Source organism: Haliotis rufescens, unplaced genomic scaffold (assembly GCF_023055435.1).
Source record: "Haliotis rufescens isolate VD_foot unplaced genomic scaffold, xgHalRufe1.0.p SCAF_14, whole genome shotgun sequence".
NCBI lineage: Eukaryota > Metazoa > Mollusca > Gastropoda > Lepetellida > Haliotidae > Haliotis > Haliotis rufescens.
Genome location: NW_025963824.1, coordinates 22,207,424 through 22,233,291, shown reverse-complemented (window position 1 = coordinate 22,233,291; position 25,868 = coordinate 22,207,424). Strand labels below are relative to the sequence as shown.

The 25,868-nt window shown below is 40.7% G+C and overlaps 1 protein-coding gene and 1 long non-coding RNA gene across 4 annotated transcripts in view; one reads left to right on the top strand and one right to left on the bottom strand.

The window, feature by feature from the left end:
• LOC124115121 (dynein axonemal heavy chain 6-like) overlaps nucleotides 1-25,868 on the bottom strand; it is a 98,237-nt gene that overhangs the window by 47,295 nt on the left and 25,074 nt on the right. For all 3 annotated transcript variants that reach the window (XM_046475943.2, XM_046475945.2, XM_046475944.2), the window contains exons 7-31: nucleotides 24,118-24,240; nucleotides 23,815-23,949; nucleotides 23,187-23,322; nucleotides 22,845-22,986; nucleotides 22,400-22,598; nucleotides 21,688-21,887; nucleotides 20,993-21,101; nucleotides 20,481-20,601; nucleotides 19,866-20,017; nucleotides 18,004-18,156; nucleotides 17,481-17,582; nucleotides 16,759-16,908; nucleotides 16,324-16,452; nucleotides 15,887-16,000; nucleotides 15,203-15,346; nucleotides 14,320-14,529; nucleotides 10,570-10,782; nucleotides 9,643-9,823; nucleotides 8,844-8,940; nucleotides 7,905-8,059; nucleotides 5,166-5,248; nucleotides 4,484-4,630; nucleotides 3,415-3,525; nucleotides 3,027-3,152; nucleotides 1,621-1,776 (exon numbers count right to left, since the gene is read on the bottom strand). In XM_046475943.2, the coding sequence (XP_046331899.2) occupies nucleotides 1,621-1,776; nucleotides 3,027-3,152; nucleotides 3,415-3,525; nucleotides 4,484-4,630; nucleotides 5,166-5,248; nucleotides 7,905-8,059; nucleotides 8,844-8,940; nucleotides 9,643-9,823; nucleotides 10,570-10,782; nucleotides 14,320-14,529; nucleotides 15,203-15,346; nucleotides 15,887-16,000; nucleotides 16,324-16,452; nucleotides 16,759-16,908; nucleotides 17,481-17,582; nucleotides 18,004-18,156; nucleotides 19,866-20,017; nucleotides 20,481-20,601; nucleotides 20,993-21,101; nucleotides 21,688-21,887; nucleotides 22,400-22,598; nucleotides 22,845-22,986; nucleotides 23,187-23,322; nucleotides 23,815-23,949; nucleotides 24,118-24,240 (3,588 nt within the window). The remainder of the gene's footprint in view (nucleotides 1-1,620; nucleotides 1,777-3,026; nucleotides 3,153-3,414; nucleotides 3,526-4,483; nucleotides 4,631-5,165; nucleotides 5,249-7,904; nucleotides 8,060-8,843; nucleotides 8,941-9,642; nucleotides 9,824-10,569; nucleotides 10,783-14,319; nucleotides 14,530-15,202; nucleotides 15,347-15,886; nucleotides 16,001-16,323; nucleotides 16,453-16,758; nucleotides 16,909-17,480; nucleotides 17,583-18,003; nucleotides 18,157-19,865; nucleotides 20,018-20,480; nucleotides 20,602-20,992; nucleotides 21,102-21,687; nucleotides 21,888-22,399; nucleotides 22,599-22,844; nucleotides 22,987-23,186; nucleotides 23,323-23,814; nucleotides 23,950-24,117; nucleotides 24,241-25,868) is intronic.
• LOC124115125 lies at nucleotides 15,258-16,354 on the top strand. The gene is made up of 3 exons (XR_006857945.2): nucleotides 15,258-15,395; nucleotides 15,905-16,012; nucleotides 16,273-16,354. It is a non-coding gene; the product is annotated as an uncharacterized LOC124115125 (long non-coding RNA).

The following is a 25,868-nucleotide window of genomic DNA, read 5'->3' as shown; positions in this document are numbered from 1 at the left end:
CCAGGTCATATTTATCTAAACCTTTATTCCTGGAACATGGTGACTTAGTGCAACACACAAAACCACGCAAAACCAACATTGTCAACCAAAATCTTTTTCCAATGTAAATTAGTTGAACATTGAAGATTATTTAAAGCAGCAATTGATAAGCCATTACACAAACAGTGTACATGTCCAGGTTTGTGTCATGAAAATCAGGGCTTTACTATGTTTATTCAATTAATGACTTGTTTGCCGGATATGTTAATGATGTAGTGCTTTGAGCCCAGAAAGGGGATTCCATTGTGATGGATTTAGACTATGTGTTATTTAGGAGATAAACCTACTGTGTTATGTTCGGTTCCAAATTCAATCTAGCGCAGTTAAATCTACAGGTAACCTAGCTCTACACATCTTCCAGTTTCCACCTTGCCGAACTAGGCTGGAATTACTGGGCTCGATCGTAGCGCCACCACTGGCTGTTACCAGTTATGTCCCTTCTAAGCCTCTCCTATGGGCCAATCAGATTCCACCTCTCGTATCACTTGCACTTGTTTCACACAAAATGGTGGCGCCGAGTCAGGACGATCTGATCGATAATCAAGATCTATATTGTGATAAAACGGGTCTTACATTGCGAAATGCATCAAATCACGTGAGCACCTTGATCAAAAACATGAAAAGATTTGGAAAATATCTGCTGACAAGAGTTGGCGGTGCACATGCTTTGCGAATCCTGCAATCAACCGAAATCTGCACGACAGTTTATGAACCGGATTTCGATTTCGGTGCGCGATTTTGATTGGACTATGCATAGACTCGTTAGTCCAGCCAAAATGTAACTCCATAATACCAGCCTAGTTCGGCAAGGGTGGAAACTGCACTTTTATAGTCAGTTAACTCTCTTGCCTCGGGAAGATGAGCTCTACATTGAAAACACAGTATGTTTATCTCCATTTTACTATGACTAAATAAAACGCGAACTCTTTGGTGCTAGCAAATATATTGAGTGAAGTGGCATGGGTTCAGTTCAGTGTTTTGAGAGGGTTGTCGATCTGAATTAGGATTCACCGACAACAGCCTTTAAACAAAATATGGCACTGTATATGCTCAGGCAATTTGTTTACACCGTGATACTTCACTCGAACATGTGGCAGGCAATGACAGCACATAAGCATGGCAACTTGGAAAGCTAACATGAGGTGGGCACACAGAAAGAAAACTAAGTAAGCTTTGCAAAGCTTTCATTCTACATATTGCTCATTGTGACACAAAAGATATGACATCACAGTCGTATATAGATATCTCTGTTGTCCCCAAAACTTAAAATATCTATAATCTATAATAGGTATAATTATTTAAATACGCATACCGACAATGACTGAAAAAAGTACTATTCTATGAACATTAACTTCCGCGGTGATGCGGCCGTCAAACCAGCTGTTTCAATTGGAGAGGGTTTATTGTGATTCAATAGCCTCTGATTGACCAATCAGAATTGAGTAATTTCCAAATTCATGGTAAAACTAAGGGTTTCCTTTCCTACAAGACCATCTTTAAATCATACATTTACTTCATTTTGTAGTTACAAAAACAAAAAGCAGTTGGAAAATCAGACATGTCAAATAAGGAAGAACTCACAGTGAGTGGAGTGATGACGAGTCGTGCGGACGCCCCGAGGTACTCGTAGCCGTACTCGTAGATGGAGTTGGACATCCTCACCACGCAGTTGTCCATGTCCAGGTCCCAGTAGTACCGCAGCTGTTTCTGCCACTGGAAGCTGTTGATGCTGTCCACCTACACACAGGGCATGGTCAGGTCATATTGTCCACCTACACACAGGGCATGGTCAGGTCATATTGTCCACCTACACAGAGGGCATGGTCAGGTCATATTGTCCACCTACACACAGGGCATGGTCAGGTCATATTGTACACCTACACACAGGGCATGGTCAGGTCATATTATCCACCTTCACACAGGGCATGGTCAGGTCCTATTGTACACCTTCACACAGGGCATGGTCAGGTCCTATTGTACACCTACATACAGGGCATGACCCGACACAGGGCATGATCAGGTCCTATTGCTGATGTTGTCAACCTACACACAGGGCATGGTCAGGTCATATTGGTCATGTCAACCTGCACACAGGGCATGGTCAGGTCCTTAATAGCTGATGTTGTCCACCTACACACAGGGTGTGGTCAGGTCATACTGGTCATGTTGTCAACCTACACACAGGGTGTGGTCAGGTCATATTGCTAATGTTTTCCACCTACACAGGGCATGGTCAGGTCATACTGGTCATGTTGTCAACCTACACACAGGGCGTGGTCAAGTCATATTGTCAACCTACACACAGGGCATGGTCGGGTCATAAAGATGATGTTGTCAACACACACACAGGGCATGGTCAGCTCATTTTGGTGATGTTGTCAACCTACACACAGGGCATGGTCAGGTCATACTGGTCATGTTGTCAACCTACACACAGGGCGTGGTCAAGTCATATTGTCAACCTACACACAGGGCATGGTCAGGTCATAAAGATGATGTTGTCAACACACACACAGGGCATGGTCAGCTCATTTTGGTGATGTTGTCAACTTACATAGGGCATGGTTAGGTCATATTGCTGATGTCAACCTACACACAGGGCATGGTCAGGTCATACTGGTCATGTTGTCAACCTACACACAGGGCGTGGTCAAGTCATATTGTCAACCTACACACAGGGCATGGTCAGGTCATAAAGATGATGTTGTCAACACACACACAGGGCATGGTCAGCTCATTTTGGTGATGTTGTCAACTTACATAGGGCATGGTTAGGTCATATTGCTGATGTCAACCTACACACAGGGCATGGTCAGGTCATATTGGTTTGCAGGTCACTTAAGGTAATCATGAATTAGTGAAGAGTATTTCAGTTATTTCATGGCTTGCTCATTATGACGTGGGTCATAGATGTTTACCAGTTGATGGAACCACAATGATGTGGGTCGTAGATGTTTTGAAATGCAATTTGTCACTTCATCCCCTACCTCCATCTGTACAATCTCGGTGATCATGTCCCTGGCATGGACGTCAATGGTGATGAGAGCACACAGCACAGCTCGAGCCAACTTGGGCAGTTCACCGCGCACAATGGCAGCCAGCTTGTTCAAATCCTAAAATGGAAGAAACGAGTGTTGTAACATTCCAGAAATTCCACAAGTAAGACAAGGGCAAAAATGGTATGGCAACGTTAGCACAAGACTTAATTACCAATAACAATTTAAAGTGGACCACACTTTTATGTTAGAAAAAGGCACTGACATCCCATGTCATCCATCCTATTCAAGAACAGATTGTTTCCTTTGCTTTCAGTCTGTGAATACATAGTGTGCTTGAAAAATATTTTATATGAACAGTTTGAAGCATTGTGTTTACTCTGTAATTCTTCCCCTCAAAGTCTTTCATGGCTGCAAGTCTGTCAAAGTCTCCCTCCAGGATCTCGGTAACATCCCGACACCACATCAGCTGCGACACTGTCAGTACAATCTACAACACAGCACATACTACATGTCATCATTTCAATCACACCATCGGGAATACAGCACGTAAACCATCATAATCATCAACCCAACTATTTCCCCTTCAGACAATGATCACGACAATAAATGGAAATCTGAAGATTTGATGGTCAGCATGGCCAGGAGGAAGTTGTTTGCAAAAGCTTAGATAGAGGGACAAACATATAATTGTCCAATCCAATCATCAATACATATCTTCTTTTTTCTAAAGGTTATCAATGACTATCTGTTACCACAACAAACTATAATCAATCTATAACTAATAAATTATTAGATTTTATTTCACCACAAAACATCCCACCTTACATCAGTTTATTGTCCCATTGTACAAATAAAATGGGTAGGAGTTTTCCCTTCTTTCTTTAAGTAACACAATCCACCATATCCTTTCCCTTGGCCAAAACATATTAATACATAATGATTTCTAAATGCTGGTATATTTTTCCAGAAGAAAAAATCTGGGATAAAAGTAATGAAATATGAGCTCTCAAAACACAGGACCCTTTTCCTCCTTGGAGCAAAGGACATTTATAAACTTTTAGTTCTAGTGTGTTGGCTGAAATGCAAGATGTGGGATGTCATTACAAAAAAAATTAACCAACCATTGTGCAAATTTGTTATGTATAATTCCATATTGGTTGCTCTCTCGAAAAAACATACAGCGTTTTGAAAACCAAACGTTCATTCCAAATAAATATGATCTGGTGGTCCTCTCAACTAAACCCTGCCGACTGTGCTGAGGATATAACCTTCATGTGGCAAGTGAATCCCATCTTTTGAACAAATTTTTACACAGATATCTTAAACACCTTGTTTGAAAAATATATATGAATTTAAAAAAAGCCTCCGCCTCATATTTTGTTTAATTTTGTTGAAAATCGAATACATATTGCAACTTTACAACATTAATGACTTGGTAGAAATACCTGAGAAGCATGGCAGACAACCCAATCCTCCCTCGTCTTGCGCTCGAAATCTGTGATGGCGGCCTTGGTGAGTTTCCTGAGATTGGAGAACATTCCTTCTTCCACCTTGCCCAGCCAGTCCTCCACATTGCCTCGAGCCTTCAGCCCCTGCAACACACAGTACAGTCTTACAGAATAACCACTAGCTATGAGGAATTACGGGTCCTCAGTGAATTCATTCTGTAAGCCAGAGCAGAGCCGTGACTGAGGACTTTGGACAGTATGTTATGATTACCAGATAGTCCATGATTCAGTCTGTTTCTGAGCTACCTCGTCATAAGTGGAGCCATCAGCTCCTTCAGTCTTTGTGGAATGACATCACAAGAAACATCAGGGACATTATGAACAATAGATGACATCATCTTCAAGTATTTGTGACAAGTGTTGACATGACATCTCGCAAACAATGGAACTATTGAGGGTAACTAACATGAACATAAACAGACAATGCTGAGGGAGAATTACTTGAAACAATTTCACCGATATCCATGGTCATTTTGGGTACAGCAACAGGAATAGTCTTGTACCATGTCAGACCCATCAATATGTTTTGTGTGATGTTTTGTGTGAACTGTATGTAATTTATTCTATTTGATTGACCGTAAAGTTTAGTTTTATCAGACTCTAGTTTTTTCAGTTTTACCTTGCCAAGGGACACTTTCTCTCCTTCAGGGGACAGCATGGCGAGGATGTCGTTGGTGTACTGAATCTCAGCCTTCTCTCCATCTACAACACAAGGAGCATTCCAGTCATACATCACTGCCACAAGCTCTACATCACTTCTCTAACCATTGTCATAACTGTTGTCACTCTCAAAATATTAACTGTTACCATTGGCATAATTGTTATGTCAGTATCATATCACTATCACACCATTGTTCACATTATCTGTCACATTAACAAGTTTACAATTGTTCACATTGTCTCATGCAAGGTAACCATTGTTTTCATTGTCTGGACCAAGGTTACCATTGTTCACATATCTTGACCAAGGTTACCATTGTTCTCATTATCTTGACCAAGGTTACCATTGTTCACACATCTGGACCAAGGTTACCATTGTTCTCATTATCTTGACCAAGGTTACAATTGTTCACATTATCTTGACCAAGGTTACCATTATTCACATATCTGGACCAAGGTTACCATGGTTCACATATCTGGACCAAGGTAACCATGGTTCACATATCTGGACCAAGGTTACCATTGTTCGCATGTCTGGACCAAGGTTACCATTGTTAACATTATCTGGACCAAGGTTACCATTGTTCACATTATCTGGACCAAGGTTACCATTGTTCACATATCTGGACCAAGGTTACCATTGTTCGCATATCTGGACCAAGGTTACCATTGTTCACATATCTGGACCAAGGTTACCATTGTTCACATCATCTTGACCAAGGTTTCCATTATTCACATATCTTGACCAAGGTTACCATGGTTCACATATCTTGACCAAGGTTACCATTGTTCACATATCTGGACCAAGGTTACCATTGTTCACATCATCTTGACCAAGGTTACCATTATTCACATATCTTGACCAAGGTTACCATGGTTCACATATCTTGACCAAGGTTACCATTGTTCGCATATCTGGACCAAGGTTACCATAGTTCACATTTTCTTGACCAAGGTTGCCATTGTTCACATTATCTGGACCAAGGTTACCATTGTTCGCATGTCTGGACCAAGGTTACCATTGTTAACATTATCTGGACCAAGGTTACCATTGTTCACATTATCTGGACCAAGGTTACCATTGTTCACATATCTGGACCAAGGTTACCATTGTTCGCATATCTGGACCAAGGTTACCATTGTTCACATATCTGGACCAAGGTTACCATTGTTCACATCATCTTGACCAAGGTTTCCATTATTCACATATCTTGACCAAGGTTACCATGGTTCACATATCTGGACCAAGGTTACCATTGTTCACATATCTGGACCAAGGTTACCATTATTCACATATCTTGACCAAGGTTACCATGGTTCACATATCTTGACCAAGGTTACCATTGTTCGCATATCTGGACCAAGGTTACCATAGTTCACATTTTCTTGACCAAGGTTGCCATTGTTCACATTATCTGGACCAAGGTTACCATTGTTCGCATATCTGGACCAAGGTTACCATCGTTCACATATCTTGACCAAGGTTACCATTGTTCACATTATCTGGACCAAGGTTACCATCGTTCACATATCTTGACCAAGGTTACCATTGTTCACATTTTCTGGACCAAGCTTACCATTGTTCACATATCTGGACCAAGGTTTCCATTGTTCACATATCTGGACCAAGGTTACCATTGTTCGCATTTTCTGGACCAAGGTTACCATTGTTCACATATCTTGACCAAGGTTACCATTGTTCCCATTTTCATGACCAAGGTTACCATGGTTCACATTTTCTGGACCAAAGGTTACCATGGTTCACATATCTGGACAAAGGTTACCGTTGTTCACCTTTTCTTGACCAAGGTTACCATTGTTAACATTATCTGGACCAAAGGTTACCATTGTTCACATGTCTGGACCAAGGTTACCTTTGTTCACATTTTCTTGACCAAGGTTACCATTGTTAACATTTTCTGGACCAAGGTTACCATTGTTCACATATCTTGACCAAGGTTACCATTGTTCACATATCTGGACCAAGGTTATCATTGTTTGCATATCTGGACCAAGGTTACCATTGTTCACATTATCTGGACCAGGGTTACCATTGTTCACATATCTGGACCAAGGTTACCATTGTTAACATATCTGGACCAAGGTTATCATTGTTCGCATATCTGGACCAAGGTTACCATTGTTAACATATCTGGACCAAGGTTACCATTGTTCACATTTTCTTGACCAAGGTTACCATGGATCACATTTTCTGGACCAAAGGTTACCATTGTTCAAATATCTGGACCAAGGTGACCTTTGTTCACATTTTCTTGACCAAGGTTACCATTTTTCACATTATCTGGACCAGGGTTACCATTGTTCCCACCATCTGGACCAAGGTTTCCATTGTTCACATTATCTGGACCAACGTTAACATTGTTCACATATCTGGACCAGGGTTACCATTGTTCACATATCTTGACCAAGGTTACCAGTGTTCTCATATCTTGACCAAGGTTACCAGTGTTCTCATATCTTGACCAAGGTTACCATTGTTCACATTTTCAGGACCAAGGTTACCATTGTTCACATATCTGGACCAAGGTTGCCATTGTTCACATTATTTGGATCAAGGTTACCATTGTTCACATTGTCTGGACCATTGTTCACATTTTTGCCATTGTCTTGATGAAATCTTATATTTATTATGGGCCAGTGTCTCCTAGTTATTACATCGCCATGACAACCATCATACCTTCAGGTGATGCCTTGCCTTCTGATGCAGCCTGTATCCCAAACTCCAGCTTTGCGATGGCATCAAAACATTTCCTCAGATGGGGCTGTACAGCCATAGGGTTCCTTGTCTGAGCCAAGATCTCCAGCAGCTCGTCATTAGACAAGAAATAGAATCTAAAACATACAATAAATTGAAGAAATTATTGCATGCAAGAGGAAGAAATCCAACATTAGTTACAAATCAACCGTAGGATGTTTTCAAGCTGACAAAACCTAGACTTAAAACGTTTTGTGAAGAAACGCAAAATTCCCATCATCCATTTGGGTAGGCAATCATAGTAATGCAATTCTCCAGTGACTGTACTTTATGGATCACCAGGCAATATCACATTGTCTTCTACAGTTCACATTTAGTTTACTCAAAGGATCTGGGAAAAGCCTGTTATTGATCACCAGGCAATATCACATTGTCTTCTACAGTTCACATTTAGTTTACTCAAAGGATCTAGGAAAAGCCTGTTATGGATCACCAGGCAATATCACATTGTCTTCTACAGTTCACATTTAGTTTACTCAAAGGATCTGGGAAAAGCCTGTTATGGATCACCAGGCAATATCACATTGTCTTCTACAGTTCACATTTAGTTTACTCAAAGGATCTAGGAAAAGCCAGTTATGGATCACCAGGCAATATCACATTGTCTTCTACAGTTCACATTTAGTTTACTCAAAGGATCTGGGAAAAGACTGTTATGGATCACCAGGCAATATCACATTGTCTTCTACAGTTCACATTTAGTTTACTCAAAGGATCTGGGAAAAGCCTGTTATGGATCAACAGGCAATATCACATTGTCTTCTACAGTTCACATTTAGTTTACTCAAAGGATCTGGGAAAAGCCTGTTTGAAAAAGAGGAAATAACATGAAGAGTAAGAGGAAACAGGACTGTTGTTTACCGTGGGAAGATGACTCTCTTGGACTCCAGGTAGGCCTCTAGACACTTCATGATCTGGTCCAGCAGAGCATTGTTGTTCTGGAAGGTCTCTAACAGACCTGAAACACACAACCACACAATCACATAAACAAACAATCACACAACCACACAAACACACAATCACATTATCACACAATCAAACAACCCCACAATAACATCATAACATTATCACATTATCACACAATCATATTATAACAGTACCAGTCATGGATGTTGATTTTGTGAAACGTTCTCTGATTGGATTATCCATATGTGCGATAGTCCAATCATATTTAGCACAGGAAAGTGGGCTTGATGTGGCAAGGGTGGAAACAAGACTTTGATAAAAAGGCTAGTGGACGCTCTTGCCTCGGGAAGATGCTCTACAGCTCGATAGCATGAGAACAAAGATGGCATTGAGTCAGTGCTACACTCATTTTGATATGTGCTCATAATAGCTTTTCCATTATTAGAATTGAACATGGATTGAGCTTATAAGGAAGAGAGGGCTGAATTTCCAGGTCAAAAGTTGATATACAAGTGCTACATGAATGCAAATATATTGCGAAAGCAATTGTGTTTGGTAATCTCCATATTTTTGTTATATAGTTATATAGTTATATAAGTGTTATATAGTTTGGTAACACACCCAAAGACATACTTGAAAGATCAGTGAGTGAGCATGGTTTAATGCTGCTTGAAGTACTATCTCAGCCATATCCCTGGAGGAGAGAATTACATTCCAGCAATATATCCATGTGGCTGACAGTGGCTGAACATACCTGGCTGTGTGCCGGCCCGGATAGCCAGGGGGACCTTGTTCACCTTCCTCATGATGTCCTTGTATGACTTGTCCACCTGCATGAACATCTTGGCCTCGGCCGGCAGCTGACGTTGGATGTCCGGCGCCGAGAAGATGCTCTCCAGGTACAGCCAGCTTCGCTGACAGTTCAGCCATTCTTCCTGTCAGGGGGATAACCAATAATATACACTCTATCTATATGAGGATTCAGTTGTCAGACTCTCTGGACAAAATATTAACAAAAATATTTTGTACGGTTTTTTTTAATTGAAGAATTAAAATTAATACATTTTTAATAAGTTGCTATTGAAATGTTTTCGGTAATTCCTTTGAAAAGTGAATTGAAACCATCCTTGTAATGTCTGATCCAGGCATACAGGTGGCTGATAGCATGAGCAAAGGTCTGTACCGTCAGCCAGGTCACAACAAGTGACAATCGAACCCTCGTTGTTGTTGTCTCTGACAAAAGGCATGGGTGTTGGGAACCAATTGTTACCCACAACCCCAGCCTAGTTTTGAAGATAAGAAACACAGCTACTTCACTATACATAAGTCCAACAATATTGAACCTGGAAAATCATGAACTAAGAAATTAGTTTTGAAATGGTTAATCAGTGAGACAGTGACAGTTTTGTCAGTGTCTGCACTAAGATCTGGGGTAGAACAGGTCTTCAGCAACCATGCTTGCCGTAAAAGGTGACTGTGCTTGTCAGGAGGTGACTAACGGGATCGAGTGGTTAGGCTCGCTGACTTGGTTGATGCATGTCATCGTATCCCAATTACGTGAATCGATGCTCATGATGTCAATCAATGGATTGTCTGGTCGAGACTCGATTATTTACAGACCGCCGTCAAATAGCTGGAATATTGCTGAGTGCGGCGTTAAACAACAAATGAACAAACTAACCAGAGTTTTGTTGAACAGATCCAGTTGTTTCCCCCACTCCTCAACGCGAGGTTTGATGGGGCCGACATTACGAGAGCTGGCAATGGTAGCAACGTTGATGTTGCTGTCGTCAAGTAGTTGCTGGATGTCATCTGTCCCGCCCAGGATATACACGTCTTTGGAGTCCTTGTGAGGCAGCACCACAAACTCTGTGGACTTCCATGAATCCTCAACCTACAACAGAGGTGTCATGTAGACTACAACATACAGGTGTCATGTAGGTGACTACAACAGAGGTGTCATGTAGACTACAACATACAGGTGTCATGTAGGTGACTACAACATACAGGTGTCATATAGACTAAAACATACAGGTGTCATGTAGACTACAACATACAGGTGTCATGTAGACTACAACATACAGGTGTCATGTAGGAGACTACTACATACAGGTGTCATGTAGACTACAACATACAGGTGTCATGTAGGCGACTACAATATACAGGTGTCATGTAGACTACAACATACAGGTGTCATGTAGGTGACTACAACATACAGGTGTCATGTACGTGAGTACAATATACAGGTGTCATGTAGACTACAACATGCAGGTGTCATGTAGGTGACTACAACATACAGGTGTCATGTAGGTGACTACTACATACAGGTGTTATGTAGGTGACTACAATATACAGGTGTCATGTAGACTACAACATACAGGTGTCATGTAGACTACAACATACAGGTGTCATGTAGGTGACTACAACATACAGGTGTCATGTAGGTGAGTACAATATACAGGTGTCATGTAGACTACAACATACAGGTGTCATGTAGGTGACTACAACATACATAGTTCTCGTTAGATACCATTTTTACGAAACGAGTGGACTTTCTATGGTATATCTGACCGGGCAAACCATCTGAAAACAATCTGTAGCTGTATACAGCCATGAACATAGGGAACACACAGACTATTGCAGGAGTATTTTTGCAATACTGCTTTTATGAGAAGGGATTTCAACTGTGTATTACTTTTTGCTGAAGTTTTAACATTCATCATTTTTCAAATGACATGATATGATAAAGAAATTATTACATAAGACATGTATGATTCCTTACTGTAAATGTGGCAGTGTTGGATATACATGTATATATACATATATGTATGTATACTTTCTCTATTTTACATATGTTTCTATATTGTATTGAAATGATGTAGAAACCTTTTATTGTGTTGCATTGAATTGAATAAACCGGTACAGCTGCTGTACTCTACAGCACTGCCTTCAGCAGAAGAACAACTGTATCTCTGTGTGGAGTTTTCTCTCAGTCAACTTCTATTTGTTGTGGGGTAGGGAAGATAGCTTGGGTCGGTCCTTTGTTTAAGTCAGCTTACACCTGATTGGCCTTGTTTCAAATACTCACCTAATACTCAGCATTCAACCAGCACACCAGCCACCACACCTTGACTTCACACAGCTATCACTTGCTTGGTGGTCATGTTTCATCTCAGAGATCGTCCTTACAGGTTGGTTATGTATTTTATATGTATTGTAGGCAATGTACTTGTATAGCTTTGTGTGTTCTTTTACAGTGTCACAATATTTTAATATTTATCTAAATATTCAATATATACGGTCATGTAAATGCAGCCATTTAAATGTTTTAGCTAGGTCAGTAAGCCCCAGTTTTACCCACAGGGTATGGTTATATTTTTGTGTATTAATGCAAATAATAATTATGTATATCATATCATTATGCATGTCCATGAATACATATGTATACATAGTTATTGTAACTAATAACCCATCCTTGGAAAGATTTGATAAATATATGAGTTCAGTCTATTATACCATGACGATGTCCGAGTAATGCTGTGAGTGACTAAACTGATTGCATGACGTGATGTATCCTTACATATTTATGTACATGTGTATCTATTTTGAGCTATACTCAACAACAAAAGTTCCTGTGACACCAATATTTTAGTGTATTTTTCAAACAAGTAAAGTTCAATATTGTAGTACATGTATGGAATCAAGTCACAAAATCGCAACTGCTACTGAAAAACATGCATTCTTTGCAAAAGTTGACTTTTATGCAAGCCCCATGCATTTCACTACCCAAGAATGGGTATAAAAATATGTGCGTTAATGGGATTCCATATGCATTGTTTAGCATCGTGCTGACAACAGCTACTCAGAAAAACAACAAAATTATGCAATTATTCAACATTACGCAATGCCACGCCTGTCCGAAAATGAGCGTCTGCGAGCCATAAGTATGCTTGAAGCAGGATCGAGTCAACGTGATGTTGCAAGACAATTTAACGTTTATTTAACACCATTTGGTGTTTATGGCAACATTGGCAACAGACGAATGCAGTCAGAGACCATCCTCAGAGTGGCAGGCCACGTGTAACCAATAATCGACAAGACAACTGGATTCGAACAACACACCTACGAAATCGATTCCAGCCAGCAACAGTGACTGCAAGAATCATCCCTGGCCTTCGACGAATATCTTCACAAACCATACGTCGCCGCCTCAGATGTGCAGGGATTGTCGCCAGAAGACCCACCAGACGTCCCATTTTGACAGGAAACCTACGTCAAGCACATCTACAGTGGTGCAGACAGCGTCTATGCTGGAGACAAGTGGGGACAAGTTCTATTCACTGACGAGTCACAGTGATGGACAGATTTGAGTGTATCGACGTCGAGGTGAACGTTACGTCAATCATTGTGTCATGGAAGAAGATCGGTTCGGGGGCGGCAGCGTTATGGTATGGGGTGGGATTACAGCAAGACAGAGGGCCCATTAGATAGTGGAAGAGGGAAATCTCAATGGACGGCACTACCGCGACAAGATCATCGGCCCTGTTGTTCTACCGTTTTTGCGTTGTCATGGCCCAGGCATTACCTTTCAACATGACAACGCCCGGCCTCATATTGCTCGATTGTTCAGGATTCTCTTCAACAGAACAACGTGAATGTCATCCCTTGGCCGGCTCGCCCCCCTGATCTATCACCAATCGAGCACATGTGGGATGAGATGGATTGGCGCCTTCGACGTCAACCACGTGTTCCACAGACACTCCAGGAACTTTGAAACATGCTCCAGCAGATATGGACAGATATCCCACAGGACTTTGTGTGACGCCTGGTCCATTCCATGAGACGAAGATGTGTAGCTTTCATCGCAACCAGAGGTGGACACACACGCTATTGATTTGTAAATTGACATTTTGGCATGTTCATGATTTTTATGAAATCACACATTTTCTGAAGTAAGTATGGGAAATTCAGCCATTTGAACACTTACAGGAGTCTTTTATCTGTTGCAAACCGAAATTTGTTTCAGATTTGGTAAAAAACATAACTTTGCATTAAATCTTATTCAATGTCACAGGAACTTTTGTTGTTCATAATATATGTTTCAGGGCATTTGTTCTGACTGTCTACAATAAAACCTCTGTACAAACGACCTGTTATTTCTGCACACCCCCAGTCACATAAATATTATATACATGTATTAGGAATGGCTCAGATAATACATTGTCTATTCCAAATATGTGATATTGTTCGTATGGAAACACACCTAGTTAATAATCAGTATTTCTGGAGATGACGGTCTAGCAAGAGTAACAAGAGAATAAAAACACCTTAGATTACACTCAATACAAAAACATCTACAAATACTTCTATTTCAACTTTTATCTAAACCTTGACACAGCCCCAATTCTAAAAAAAGAATACAACAACAAACCTTTTTCAAAATGGCTTCCAGACTGGCCTCGGAGGAAGCTTGTCCTGAGATCTCCTGCAAAGCCTCACTGTGCTTGAAGGCGTTGATGTCGGACAGTTTGCCGAGGGTGAGCGGATCTTCGGGGGTAAACTGACAGTCGAGAGCCTCCTGGATGAGATCCCAGTGCCGTGGCTTCAGGGTCGGGTTCCGCAGATCTGTGATCACAGGCAACTGCACAAACCACAACATGACTTTAGCGTGATGGACAGATCAATCAGTAGGTTGGGATCAGGTAGAGAGGGTGTATGCTAAATTTTATTTTATTTCTTTAGTAAGTTACAAATAAAAGTAAACTTGATTATAATGTACCAAATGTCCTATTTGTGGCCACATCCCCTGCAGCTCACAGTATGGAGAGATGGGCCAGAGGCTATGTGACCATGGCTAGGTTTTCTTGCATATCTCATACACTATGAAAGGTATCAAGCGGAAAAACAAAATTTGAGTTGAAAAAGTTGTCTCTTAAGAGTGATTAAAAATTAGGGGCACAATCTTTTTGAAAAACTTTCATAAGTTACTAAACTTTCAAGATAAAAGATAGCAAACACATAACAAAATCAGTACATGCTGAAATAAAGGGAAACTATCCTGGGTTAAGGAAACTCTTCCTGTTACACTTATAATAGACTGGCTGTGTTTTTACGTGACTTTTAGCAAAATTCCAGCAATATCATGGCGAGGTGTTGCCAAAATTGGGCTTCACACATTGTACCCACATGGGGAATTAAACCTGGGCCTTTGGCATGACAAGCAAATGCTTCAATCATTCAGCTACCCCTGTGACTGCCCCTAGTTTAAAGTAGTGACAACAGAACAGACTATCAGGCTCTGGTGTGTCACTCACCCTTTCTCTCATGAGTTCCACTCTCTCCTTGAGCTTGGGGACGACAGCGTTTGGCGGTAGGCCCTTCTCCAGCTGCAGGACAGACTTTGAGTACCTGAGAGTCGTATTGGTCATCATCTCAGGATCCAAGGTCTCGAACGCCGACTGAAACACAGGCATGCACAAATAACTCCACAAGTGTAACCTTCATCATGTGAGTGAACAGGGTAAAGTGGTTTTTTTCTTTTTAACTTGTCTGCCAAAGTGATCTGCTACAGGGCTGACTTCTATGTCATGGTGAAAGTCCACAAGGAAATGTCCTGTGTCCTTTTACTCATCCCAGACTATCCGACTGACGTTAATTTTGAACACTGGTGTTTGTTGTGTAACGCCGAAGTCTGTAATATTTCAGCTACATGACGATAGTTCATAAATAATCGAGTCAAGAAATAAACCAGCGACTGACAGAAGGAACAATGATCCATATCATGGGGTACAATGACTGCAATCAGCAAAGCGACGGGCTACTCGATACTTGTGACAATAACCAGGGATACTGGTGACCTATTCTAATCTGGAAATTACCAAATAAAATTCCAGATGAACTTCCCTGCATAACCATAACATGTTTCAATACAAAGTAATCAATAGCATGTCAATTTCGTGGTGAGTGAAATGTACACTGCTTCCACTGCTGAGACTTACACTCGTCCATTCCTCCAGCAGGATGTCCCACTCGTCTATGGCTGTCCACAGCAGCTCCTTCAGCTTCAGCTCAGCATACGCTTCCTCCAGAGCATCAAACTTGGTCACCTCAACCTGTAACAGTGAGTGAGTGAGTGAGTGAGGGATGGAGGGATGGAAGGAGGGTGAGGTAGGGAACAGGATCTCAGTTACATGTTGAGTGTCAGGTATGTGGGAGGAAAGTCCGAACTGATGCAGGTCTTTGTAAACACGGTGAGTGATTTTCCGATATGTCTCTATAATAAAGTGGGAATTTGGGCAATGTAGTTGATACGTGCGCACAGAATGGACAGTTAGACTGAATGTAGGTTTTGAAAATATCTAACTCAAAGTTACTCTTATTGCAGCCCATTGAACATCAAGTCCAAGCCAGACAGATGCAGTGACACAGTGAGTACCTTGAAGTTCTTCTGGTAGGACTTGTACGTGTAGGCTCGTTTCTGTAGATCCTCCATCTGATTGAGCAGCTTGGTGAGCACCTGCTTCACCCTGTCTGTGTCTGAGTTGACGTCCAGGATGATGGGGTTCTACAACAGACGAGGCTGGCAGTTAGATACATACCGTGGTCCTTCCGACTTCTTCAACAGTTCTCATAAACTTCAGTCCTTGCAACCTAGGGACTGGTAATTTATGGAAAATGGTGGTTAAGAAACTTAGGAACCGTTACTAAAGATGGAGCTTGTGCATATCCCTTCCCAAGATCCTTTCCCAAGATAGTGGAAGGTATCCAGTATTCGTTGTCTAGCCACTCCCTTATATTTACTAAAGGTGAAGTGTTTCAGGCAATTTGACCAAGAAGTGTGTGGCTAAGCAAGGTTGACAGTGTTGGTTACCTGGGCCTCCTGCTTGATTTCCTTCACCTCCTTCGTCAGCTCGCCTATATCCTTGTCCAGGTGGGTACAGAACTTGTCAATGTTGGCATCCCTCTCAGTCAGACACTTGTCTATTGCATTACGGACATTGGTGATGGATGGGCCTAGAGTCTGTACACAAATATATCACAATAAACTTCACACATAATAAGAGAGAAGCATCATGAAAACCATCTTCCCAAGACAAGGGAGTTCACTGACTCCAGGTTCCACCCTTGCCGAACTAGTTAGGCTGGAATTGTGTGGCTTGACTGTAGTTCCACTGTCCTACCCACAAAGGAACATGAAAAACATGAAAAGACGTGCAAAATATGTCAACACCCAGTTGAAGGTACACATGCACATTGTCATTCAGTCTGCACGTTGAAATCCATGTTTTCAAACATGATGTAACTCCGGAATTCCAGCCCAGTTTGGCAAAGGTGGAAACTGGATTTTTATAGTCAGTTTACTTGCTTGCCTCGGGAAAAGGGATCAAATCTAAAGATACATAAAAAATGTATAACAGAGGCCCTGTTGAGGTGCCTTAAGTTTATGCAAGTGATCCACAAATATCAAATTTCTTGCAAAGTAAATCACTTTATATTCTATGTACATACACAATTACAGAAAACAGCAGATAAGAGTGTAAGACGATCCAACTCGTGGAAATATTTCATAAGTATTTCAAATTGAAATCTTGCCTGATAGACAGCAAAGTCTTCTGGTGGTGTTGGTACTTTGTACTCGTCAATCAAGTCATACATATCCTTGACAACCATTGCCTCCTTCTCCAGGGGTTCAATCTGAAATATACAACACAGAGTAACATTGACAACTGTTAGAAAAGGAAACTTCCTGTTAAATACTTTCATATTAAATTTGCTCTCTTTACATTAAACTAATTTTAACAATGTCTGCACTGCAAGAAACTGAAATCAATTTGGTGATGGACATGTAAGTTTGCAGTTGGTACTGTAGGGTGGGTGTCTTTGCATTACAATTTATAACAAAAAAGTGCCCAATAATAATCTACCCCAAAGATGGAAAATTAATTTCGCCCATATTGGCAACGGTCATGATATTTCAGATACAGAAGGAACTTTTTTAGTCATATCCTCCATCAATCTTAGCCTCTGCACTAGACCCATTCCTCGCCATGGCTTTGTTTCCATAATCTAAATGATGTAAACAAGATGATGTCCAAGAGAGTGTTTGTGCCCCTACCCTGACTTGGATCTCGTCCAGGAATGTGAGACAGTGGACGAACTCCAGGGTGGTAGTGGGTGTGGTCTCCAGCTTGAACTGCGCGTCCTGTAGCTCCGCGATCAGCCGGTCAACCTCGCTCTTAGCCAGGATAGGCAGCATGTCATTGATCACCTGAAATACACAACATGTCACTAATCACTTGAATATACAGCTTGAATTTTAATTTTGAAATAGAGTTTTTATATTTTATTAACAGCATATTTTCAATTTTACAAAGAATTTATATTACTTGTGTACACAAAAAATGTTCTCTCACACATTTCAAGTTTGCAGTAGCATTGCCTGAACTGTTTTCATTCATTTTTTAGCTTTATAGCGTTTGGAAAAAAAATAGTAAATTCGTTCATGAAAGTGACAATTTATATCTATCTTATCCAACACCCACAAAAATGTGGAACAAATTATTTTTATTCTTGTATTTATTTTGGAATGTTAACAACATCTAACACAATAAAATGGAAAAACTATGTTCCTTCTTCAAGACAATCAAAAGTAACAAGAGTTATCTCCCCTACTGCATGTCCCAAATCAATATTTCATGTCAAACAGCAGTTAACTGTAACTTTAATCAAACTGAGAATCTCTCGGCACCCACTTTAAAACATTTCACTTTTCAGCAGGCCTCTTCACCAACAGACAAGACAACGCAATCAATGACTGATCGTTATCAGTGCCAACGTGCGTGCCTAAACCGGCCATTAATTATACATTGCTACAAGTACAGAGAGGGAGCATGACATGCTTCAGTGTGGAAGTGCTATCACAGCCACAATCAGCACACTCTCACCAAGGCATCTATTATTCATGCTGCATTCACAAATACATTTGTTTGCATTTACCAAATAGGTACCGTAGCTCACCTTTATCTTGTGAGATCATGCAACACAGATGTACTTCCTTATTGGTAGATGTTATACATTTCTACACTCGATATCAGTGTATGTTCTTTTTAGTAGCATCTTTCTTGAGTTTGCTTGACATTTTAATGTAGTATTTATAATCTAAATTTTGCCAGCCAAGGACAAGATATGAAGGATAAAATGGGTCCTTATCATAACTTATTGCATTATAAGAAATGAGCAAACTTTTCAGAAAGATATGTTATGTTCATATGAATAAGAGTAAAATAAGAGATCTTTTCCCACACTGTATTTGTCTGAACTGAACTAAATTCTCCCTGTCGTTTGAAATGTTCAGAGAATCTCTCATAACAATATAACATGTTTATCATGAAATTACATATTCCCCTCACTCAGTGAAGTATTTTGATATATGTGACCAACCAAGAGATAAGGGACCTCCTGGGTGAAATATCACATTGTGACTTGTAGTTTAGGACCACAAAAATATAATTCACAACCCTCAATTCCTATTTGTTACAGAGATACATCTCATATGGACTCATTTTCTGCAAAGTCCTATTTTCAGACTTATAACTGTTAATGTAATTAATAACTGCAGTTTTTAGATATAATATCTGATTAATTGAAAGGAGACATTTATGCTGAAATGTTCTGAATTACTATTTTTATTACATTACAAACTATCGAGAGAAAATGAGTCCTTGCAGTCCTCACACATGGCGATTATTACTGAAGTAAGTTGACATCAAATGTCTTTCTTTATGACAGCACAATTGTATCCTAGCACCCATCAGGTCACATGTCTTGTTTGGGGAACAAGCTCTAGGGGAGTCCTTGTTTCCAAGAAAATACCAAAAGATCTCCCAAGTCGAAGTCCCTAAGACCACTAGTTTGATACAGGTGCAAATTTCCATAACTAAACCTTCAAAAAACAAAGGTCTGTGTAGGGAGACTTACATCCAGGCATCGGAGCGGTGACGGTATCAACTGATTCTTCATCTTCAGAGCATCCACCAACAACATTCCAATTGGTCGCTTAGCAACAATACTCTCAGCCATTTTGTGCTGACTATGATACTTCTCAAGATGTTCAGAGAAAAATGCCACATCTGGGAATGAAAAATAAAATATTCATCAATCAAAAATCGCTGGTACCTTACTGTAGGACAAGATGTTTGCTCATGTAAGTTCAAAAGTGTGACGTCGGATAAATAAGTTTGGGGGTAGGTCACTAATGTAGGTAAAATGAGATGCTGTACAAGCAAAATCATGCCAGTTGAAAGACCTGCCTTGCATGGTGTAATGTTTTCTGTCTTTCCTTGTGAATGAAGATGTCAACAGTTTCACAATTAAGGCTTAGAGGCTGTGTTGGTGTATGCCTCAAAATTGATGGCATTATTTTGTATCATACGTTTGAACTGGCTGTCTACTGTCTGGATTATTAAGGCAAATGAATATTAGAAAGTGATCACAATGTTTACGTGTAGAAAAGCCATGCCCAACCCAATACCCAAGACAGCAGGACAAATAGTATCTTCTCACAACAAATCCTTCTCAAGAACCAACACTGACCATGTTCCTGAGCTCGCACACTATCCAGGTCCATGCTCTCGTTCTCCTTGTAGAACTCCCTGTACGGCTCGAACGTGTCGGCGTACTGGCTGGCTGCGTTGAAAGCTGCTGATATGGCGTCCTGCATACACAACCAGGTTTATACACATTCTTCACATGTGGAGGATTCAAGCAAATGAAACATAGCTGAACAAGTGAGGGAATGAATGTTGTGTAAAGCCACAATCAGCAATATTCCAGATATATATATATACATACATCAGCTTGTCATCAGGCTGTACCGGACAAACCAGTGATTGAGAGCTCCACGCAAGCAGCAAAATCACAAAGACTGACCTACCGAGCCCATTTAACTGGCTCTGACAGTACCCCAGTATTTCAAACTCAGATTCAGAATTCTCCTACGTCTAATCAGGGATTCAAAACAATGGCCAGCTAATCCTGTAACAGCTAAGAAACACAACTCTGCACAGCAAGTGTAGCAATGGTGATTTAGTTGAATATATTCTCACCCTGATGCTGTAGATGATGGTCTGGAGGTGTTTGTCATCTTCGAACATGGTGCCTAGGCTTGGACCATCACCGCAAGTCTTCTCCTCGAACTTGTTGTTGATTATTGGTCTGACAAAATACACCAATGTCTTAGTAGGGCATTAGGTAGAAACATATTAATCAGATGGTTTTCATCCCCCCCTCACCAATAAACAGAAAGCTCAAATCATATTAGTGTCCCCATGTACAAAGTATACTGCTCCGTGGGCTTCTTTTAATTGTTAAAATACACTGTGTACTTCATTCATCCTACCAAAATGTCAAACTTCATGTAAATGACATCTGTCATGTGTCAGTTAATGTACACAGATGCCTTGAAGTTTGTCAAAAAAAACATATATAACAAAAAAACATTCTCACTGAACTGACACTGTTTTAAATTAATTATCAATTAGTTCTGGCCTTGGGGTTTAATTTTTTTATGGAGAAGGTTTTTATTTTGAAGCCCATAACTGTAAGTAACCAACACACATACTGCTACAAATAGTGTATTGGCTGATAGTTACAGATATTGACGTCCTCTTTCAGTATAGACGTATAAACATTCCCTATGCCAACTATGTCAACCGATTGACAGGAGCTGCAATGAACAACACCCATATGCATGGCATCCTTGTCAGACTGTCCTAAACAACTATAATCAAAGAAGACTCACCTGGTAAAAGCATCAAAGTAGGGATCTGGCACCAGATTCATGACACTGAGGACAGAATCCTGGAATCTCTTAATGACCTCTGCCAGACCGTCCTGGAAGTCGTCGACATCCGGAGAGAACAGTAGCTGCATCGGTTCCAGGATAAACTCAGAGATGAACAGAGGAGGTAACTTGGGAATCTCCTCCTCCTCGTCCTGTGTCTGTATGACATGATTATATTGAAATAGAATAAAGTTACATTTTTTCACATTTCATATAAAAGTCAAAAAGGACTTGACTTTGGCACTAGTCCTGTAGTCCTTGCCAAACTGCCCAGTAGTTAAGGTATCAAGGACTAGTAGAAATTTGCCATTTTTAAAGGTTTTGCTTTATGTTATCATCATAAGGACTAGCAGACTAAAAATGTTAGTTTCTACAGCTATAATCATATACAAAATTCATACATTGGAATATGAATAGGTTGCATTTAGTAAAATGTTTTCAACAAAGATAATACAACTACCAATTGCTTCTAGGATTATTTGTGTACATCTAGCACTTGTACTTAACTAATGATCACAAATGCACCCATCTTTTTAAATAAAATCTGTATAATTATATTCTGTGTACTTGAGGTATCCTGGACACCTCTTCACATTTGACATTCCCTCTTTCCTCCACCCCCACCATCTGACTGCAGCCACAGACATCTCAACTTCTCCACCTCACCCACCTCTCCACTCTTGTCCTCTGTTGGTTTCTTCTCCTCCTTCTCCTCCTTCTTCTCCCCCTCCTCCTCAAGTCCCTGTATCTGGGCGAGAGTGGGTGTGTTCTGCAGCTGCTCAGACAGGTAGTTGAGCAGGGTGGACACCGAGTTCACAGCCAGCACATGCATCGTGTTCACAATCAGATAATCTGCCAGTCGGATGAAGCTGAAAACGCAACACAAACATTTCAACGTGTCCATGTAATCATCTGTGGTTCCATCAGTCCTACAACCTTGATAATTACAGGCAGTATCCTCTCTACCCTTAGACTAGGAATACCTCAAGAATCAATAAGAACCATTATTATACCTTAATGAAATTAAGATTGTTAAAACCTAGAAAAAAAATATCAGCAAGAAAGCTGCATTTCACAAAGAGATAGTTAAGATAGTCTGAATGCAGTGCACTGACCATGTAAGTCTCTTGCAGTGTGTCCTCTTGTTGGCCTGCTCGGTGTATGTCATCTTGTCTGGAGCCTCTCCATATATGTCCATGTCGTAGTTGCTCTGCATGAGGTAGCTGGAGGCCGTCCCAGGGGCCATGTTGCCCTCACCTGCACAACACACAATCGGCAACTTATTCTGACTGGTCTAACATTGTACATATTTTAGCCCACCTAGATTTCTAACTGTACCAGCCAACGACATCACTTCCCCAACTAAGTGAAGGACAGATGCCTTTGCAAGGTGTCTAGCTCTCTGTTCACTGCTAGACACTGCATCATCTGAACTGTGATGGGACCCCAAGACTCACCATACAGACCGGGGCTGTCCTGACCATCATAGAAGTAGTCATCTGGGGTGAAGCCGGCCTCCAGCAGTGCAGTCCGACACGCGCTGCGCACCACCTCCTTCACCAGCTCCCGGAAGTCCTGGAGGCGCCCCGCCACCTGGAACAGGTTATGCAACTCATTACACCTCTTTCCATTCAGGCTTAATACGAGCCTGTGACTGCAGTCATAAACAAAACATAGCTTTTGAAAATCTAGTGACTTAAAACGACTAAAAACTAAAGACAAGTGTGCAAAACCTTTGGGCTTGTGGACCCAAATGTCTCTTGTGCAGACTGATTATGAACCAAGTATACTCCTAAAGGAGCTGAGAAGGGAAATTTGAATGCACACTAATCGATTTCTAATAATATGTCATCCGCTTCAAACATGCCTCAGAGTGGGTCAAGTGCTATAGAAGTCTATTATTGGTATTGTTTCATTATTCTAGATATATTATATGCCTGCTTATATTAATGGGAAAAGTAAAGTTAGCTGTAACAACATCCTATTTGTGCCTGAAGATATAAACAGAATAAAATAGATTATTAATATTGTTTTGTTTTTATATTTTTAAGGTAGTTTTATATAGTCATAATATGAGCCACTTACATCATTGAGTTGGTTGAACTGGGCCTCTCTGAAGTCAGTGAGCGTGTATGTGTGATCCTTGTCAATCTGACACAATCCCATCTCACTGATACGGTGACACATCTCACGGACATTCAACAGAGCTGGTCGCAGAGACTGGGAAAACAAACGCAGTACACATCATACTTGGTTATCTTGAATACACATTGCTACTGAAACATACAGCTGAATCATGGCATGGCACAGAGTATGGTGATGCACTGAATGGTGAGTGAATCAGTCGGCCCCACGTTAGTACATGGACAGTACAAACACAACACTTACAGGGTTGACGATGAAGAGGTTTTCATTCAGCTGTTTCTTGCAACCCTGTATTTTCTTGGTGCGGACATTCTTCCTCCAAACACTGAAGGCCTTCCACTTCCGGAAGAGGGCAAATGCAGGAATCTGGAAAAAGAAATGATTACTGTAAAAAAAACATTCAATATATAACCAAGACCACAGGCAGGGGTCAGGACCAAGACCACAGGCAGGGGTCAGGACCAAGGCCACAGGCAGGACAGACATTCAGTTTCAATTAATATCTGAGGTGCATTCAACCAGCCGTTTTGTGCTGAGGCGCCAGCGAGCACTAGCGAGCACCTCCGAATATTTCCCGATGAATGAAACTCACGCTGAGAGCGCTTTCTAGCGCCTCCGCGCATACAGAGGAGGAGACACGCGGGGCCTGTGAACATTACATTTTCGACATGGAACAACTTGTTAGACATACATGCACACAGCGGTGAAGTTTGATACCACCACATTAGTGATGACATTTATTGGAAGATTGTCACTTGTTATAACCAGGAAAACCCAATTGTTTTAGCTGCATTTTGAAGCCCCTCGCAGCATGGAGTATTTTTCCTTGCAACCCATGTTAATTTCAGTACTGAAAAAATCCTTTTCATGCATCTGTTTGTGAACAAGATACATGTATAAAAAAATTTGGTGTGAAGTTGCAGTTTTGTCCCAATAACACTCATATGATTTCTTTTTGTAAACAATTGACATATATTATTATGCGATATAAACCTTCACTTGTCGAAACTCAAAGAAAACGTAATTTCAGATATTTTCATGGGTGTCTGTCTTCTCTTAAATAAATCTAAAACATTGCGATATGTTCCTTTTTACTGCAGTCTACAATATTCCAGCAATATCAGGGCGGCCTGTATATAATCGATTTTGTCCCTGACAACTTAACCAGTGGTTGATTTGGACAACGTCCCCTGCCGTCGGGGCATTAGTGACCAACTCATGTTATTCCGGGACAAGCATTTTACGGAAAATCTCACTCATTGTCAAGTATCACTGACAATTGGCTGTACGCAATCAGCGGGGAATCAACACAATCACAGTCTATATATAGTATAAGTCGTAGGATTACATGAGTTGGGTCCGACGTATATCACGATAATGCCATAAAATAAAGTTGTGTTGTCTAATCGGTGACCGTCTAACTAATGGTAAGTTTATTGTATCTTTATTCTAAACAATAAAACTTCACATACACGATGTTCAACAATATTCCTAAAATCAGTCTTTGACGCCATTTTGAAAACCGCATCCTATGCCGGCGGCAGTTGACACATCGTTCAATTGCACCCGAACGTCCACGGAGAGCGCTAAGTAAGTGCTCAGAAAGCGCCTCGGCCTATTGAACGCATGCCTGACCTAATTCACCTCCTTTTATCCAGAGCTAGGACATGTAAAGTTGATGACCCAGGTACCCAAACTATAACTACCAAAACTACTTGGTACCCCTTTTTGTACACATCAAACAGCACTTAAAGTGAAGGTGATATGCTTATCATTAGGCAAGCCATTTTTACAGATATTTTGGTGAAATATCCTGGTAGGTTGGAGTGAAAAATTTCCTTCAACAAGACATCCCCCAACATGCCTTTGAAATTGATAGACTGGACAAAAGTGCAAATACACCTTATGTTTTGAATATGTTATTTGCATTAGCGATGTTATGATCTATGCATATCTGCATAGTTGTATATACCCATGAGACAATTTGACACTGA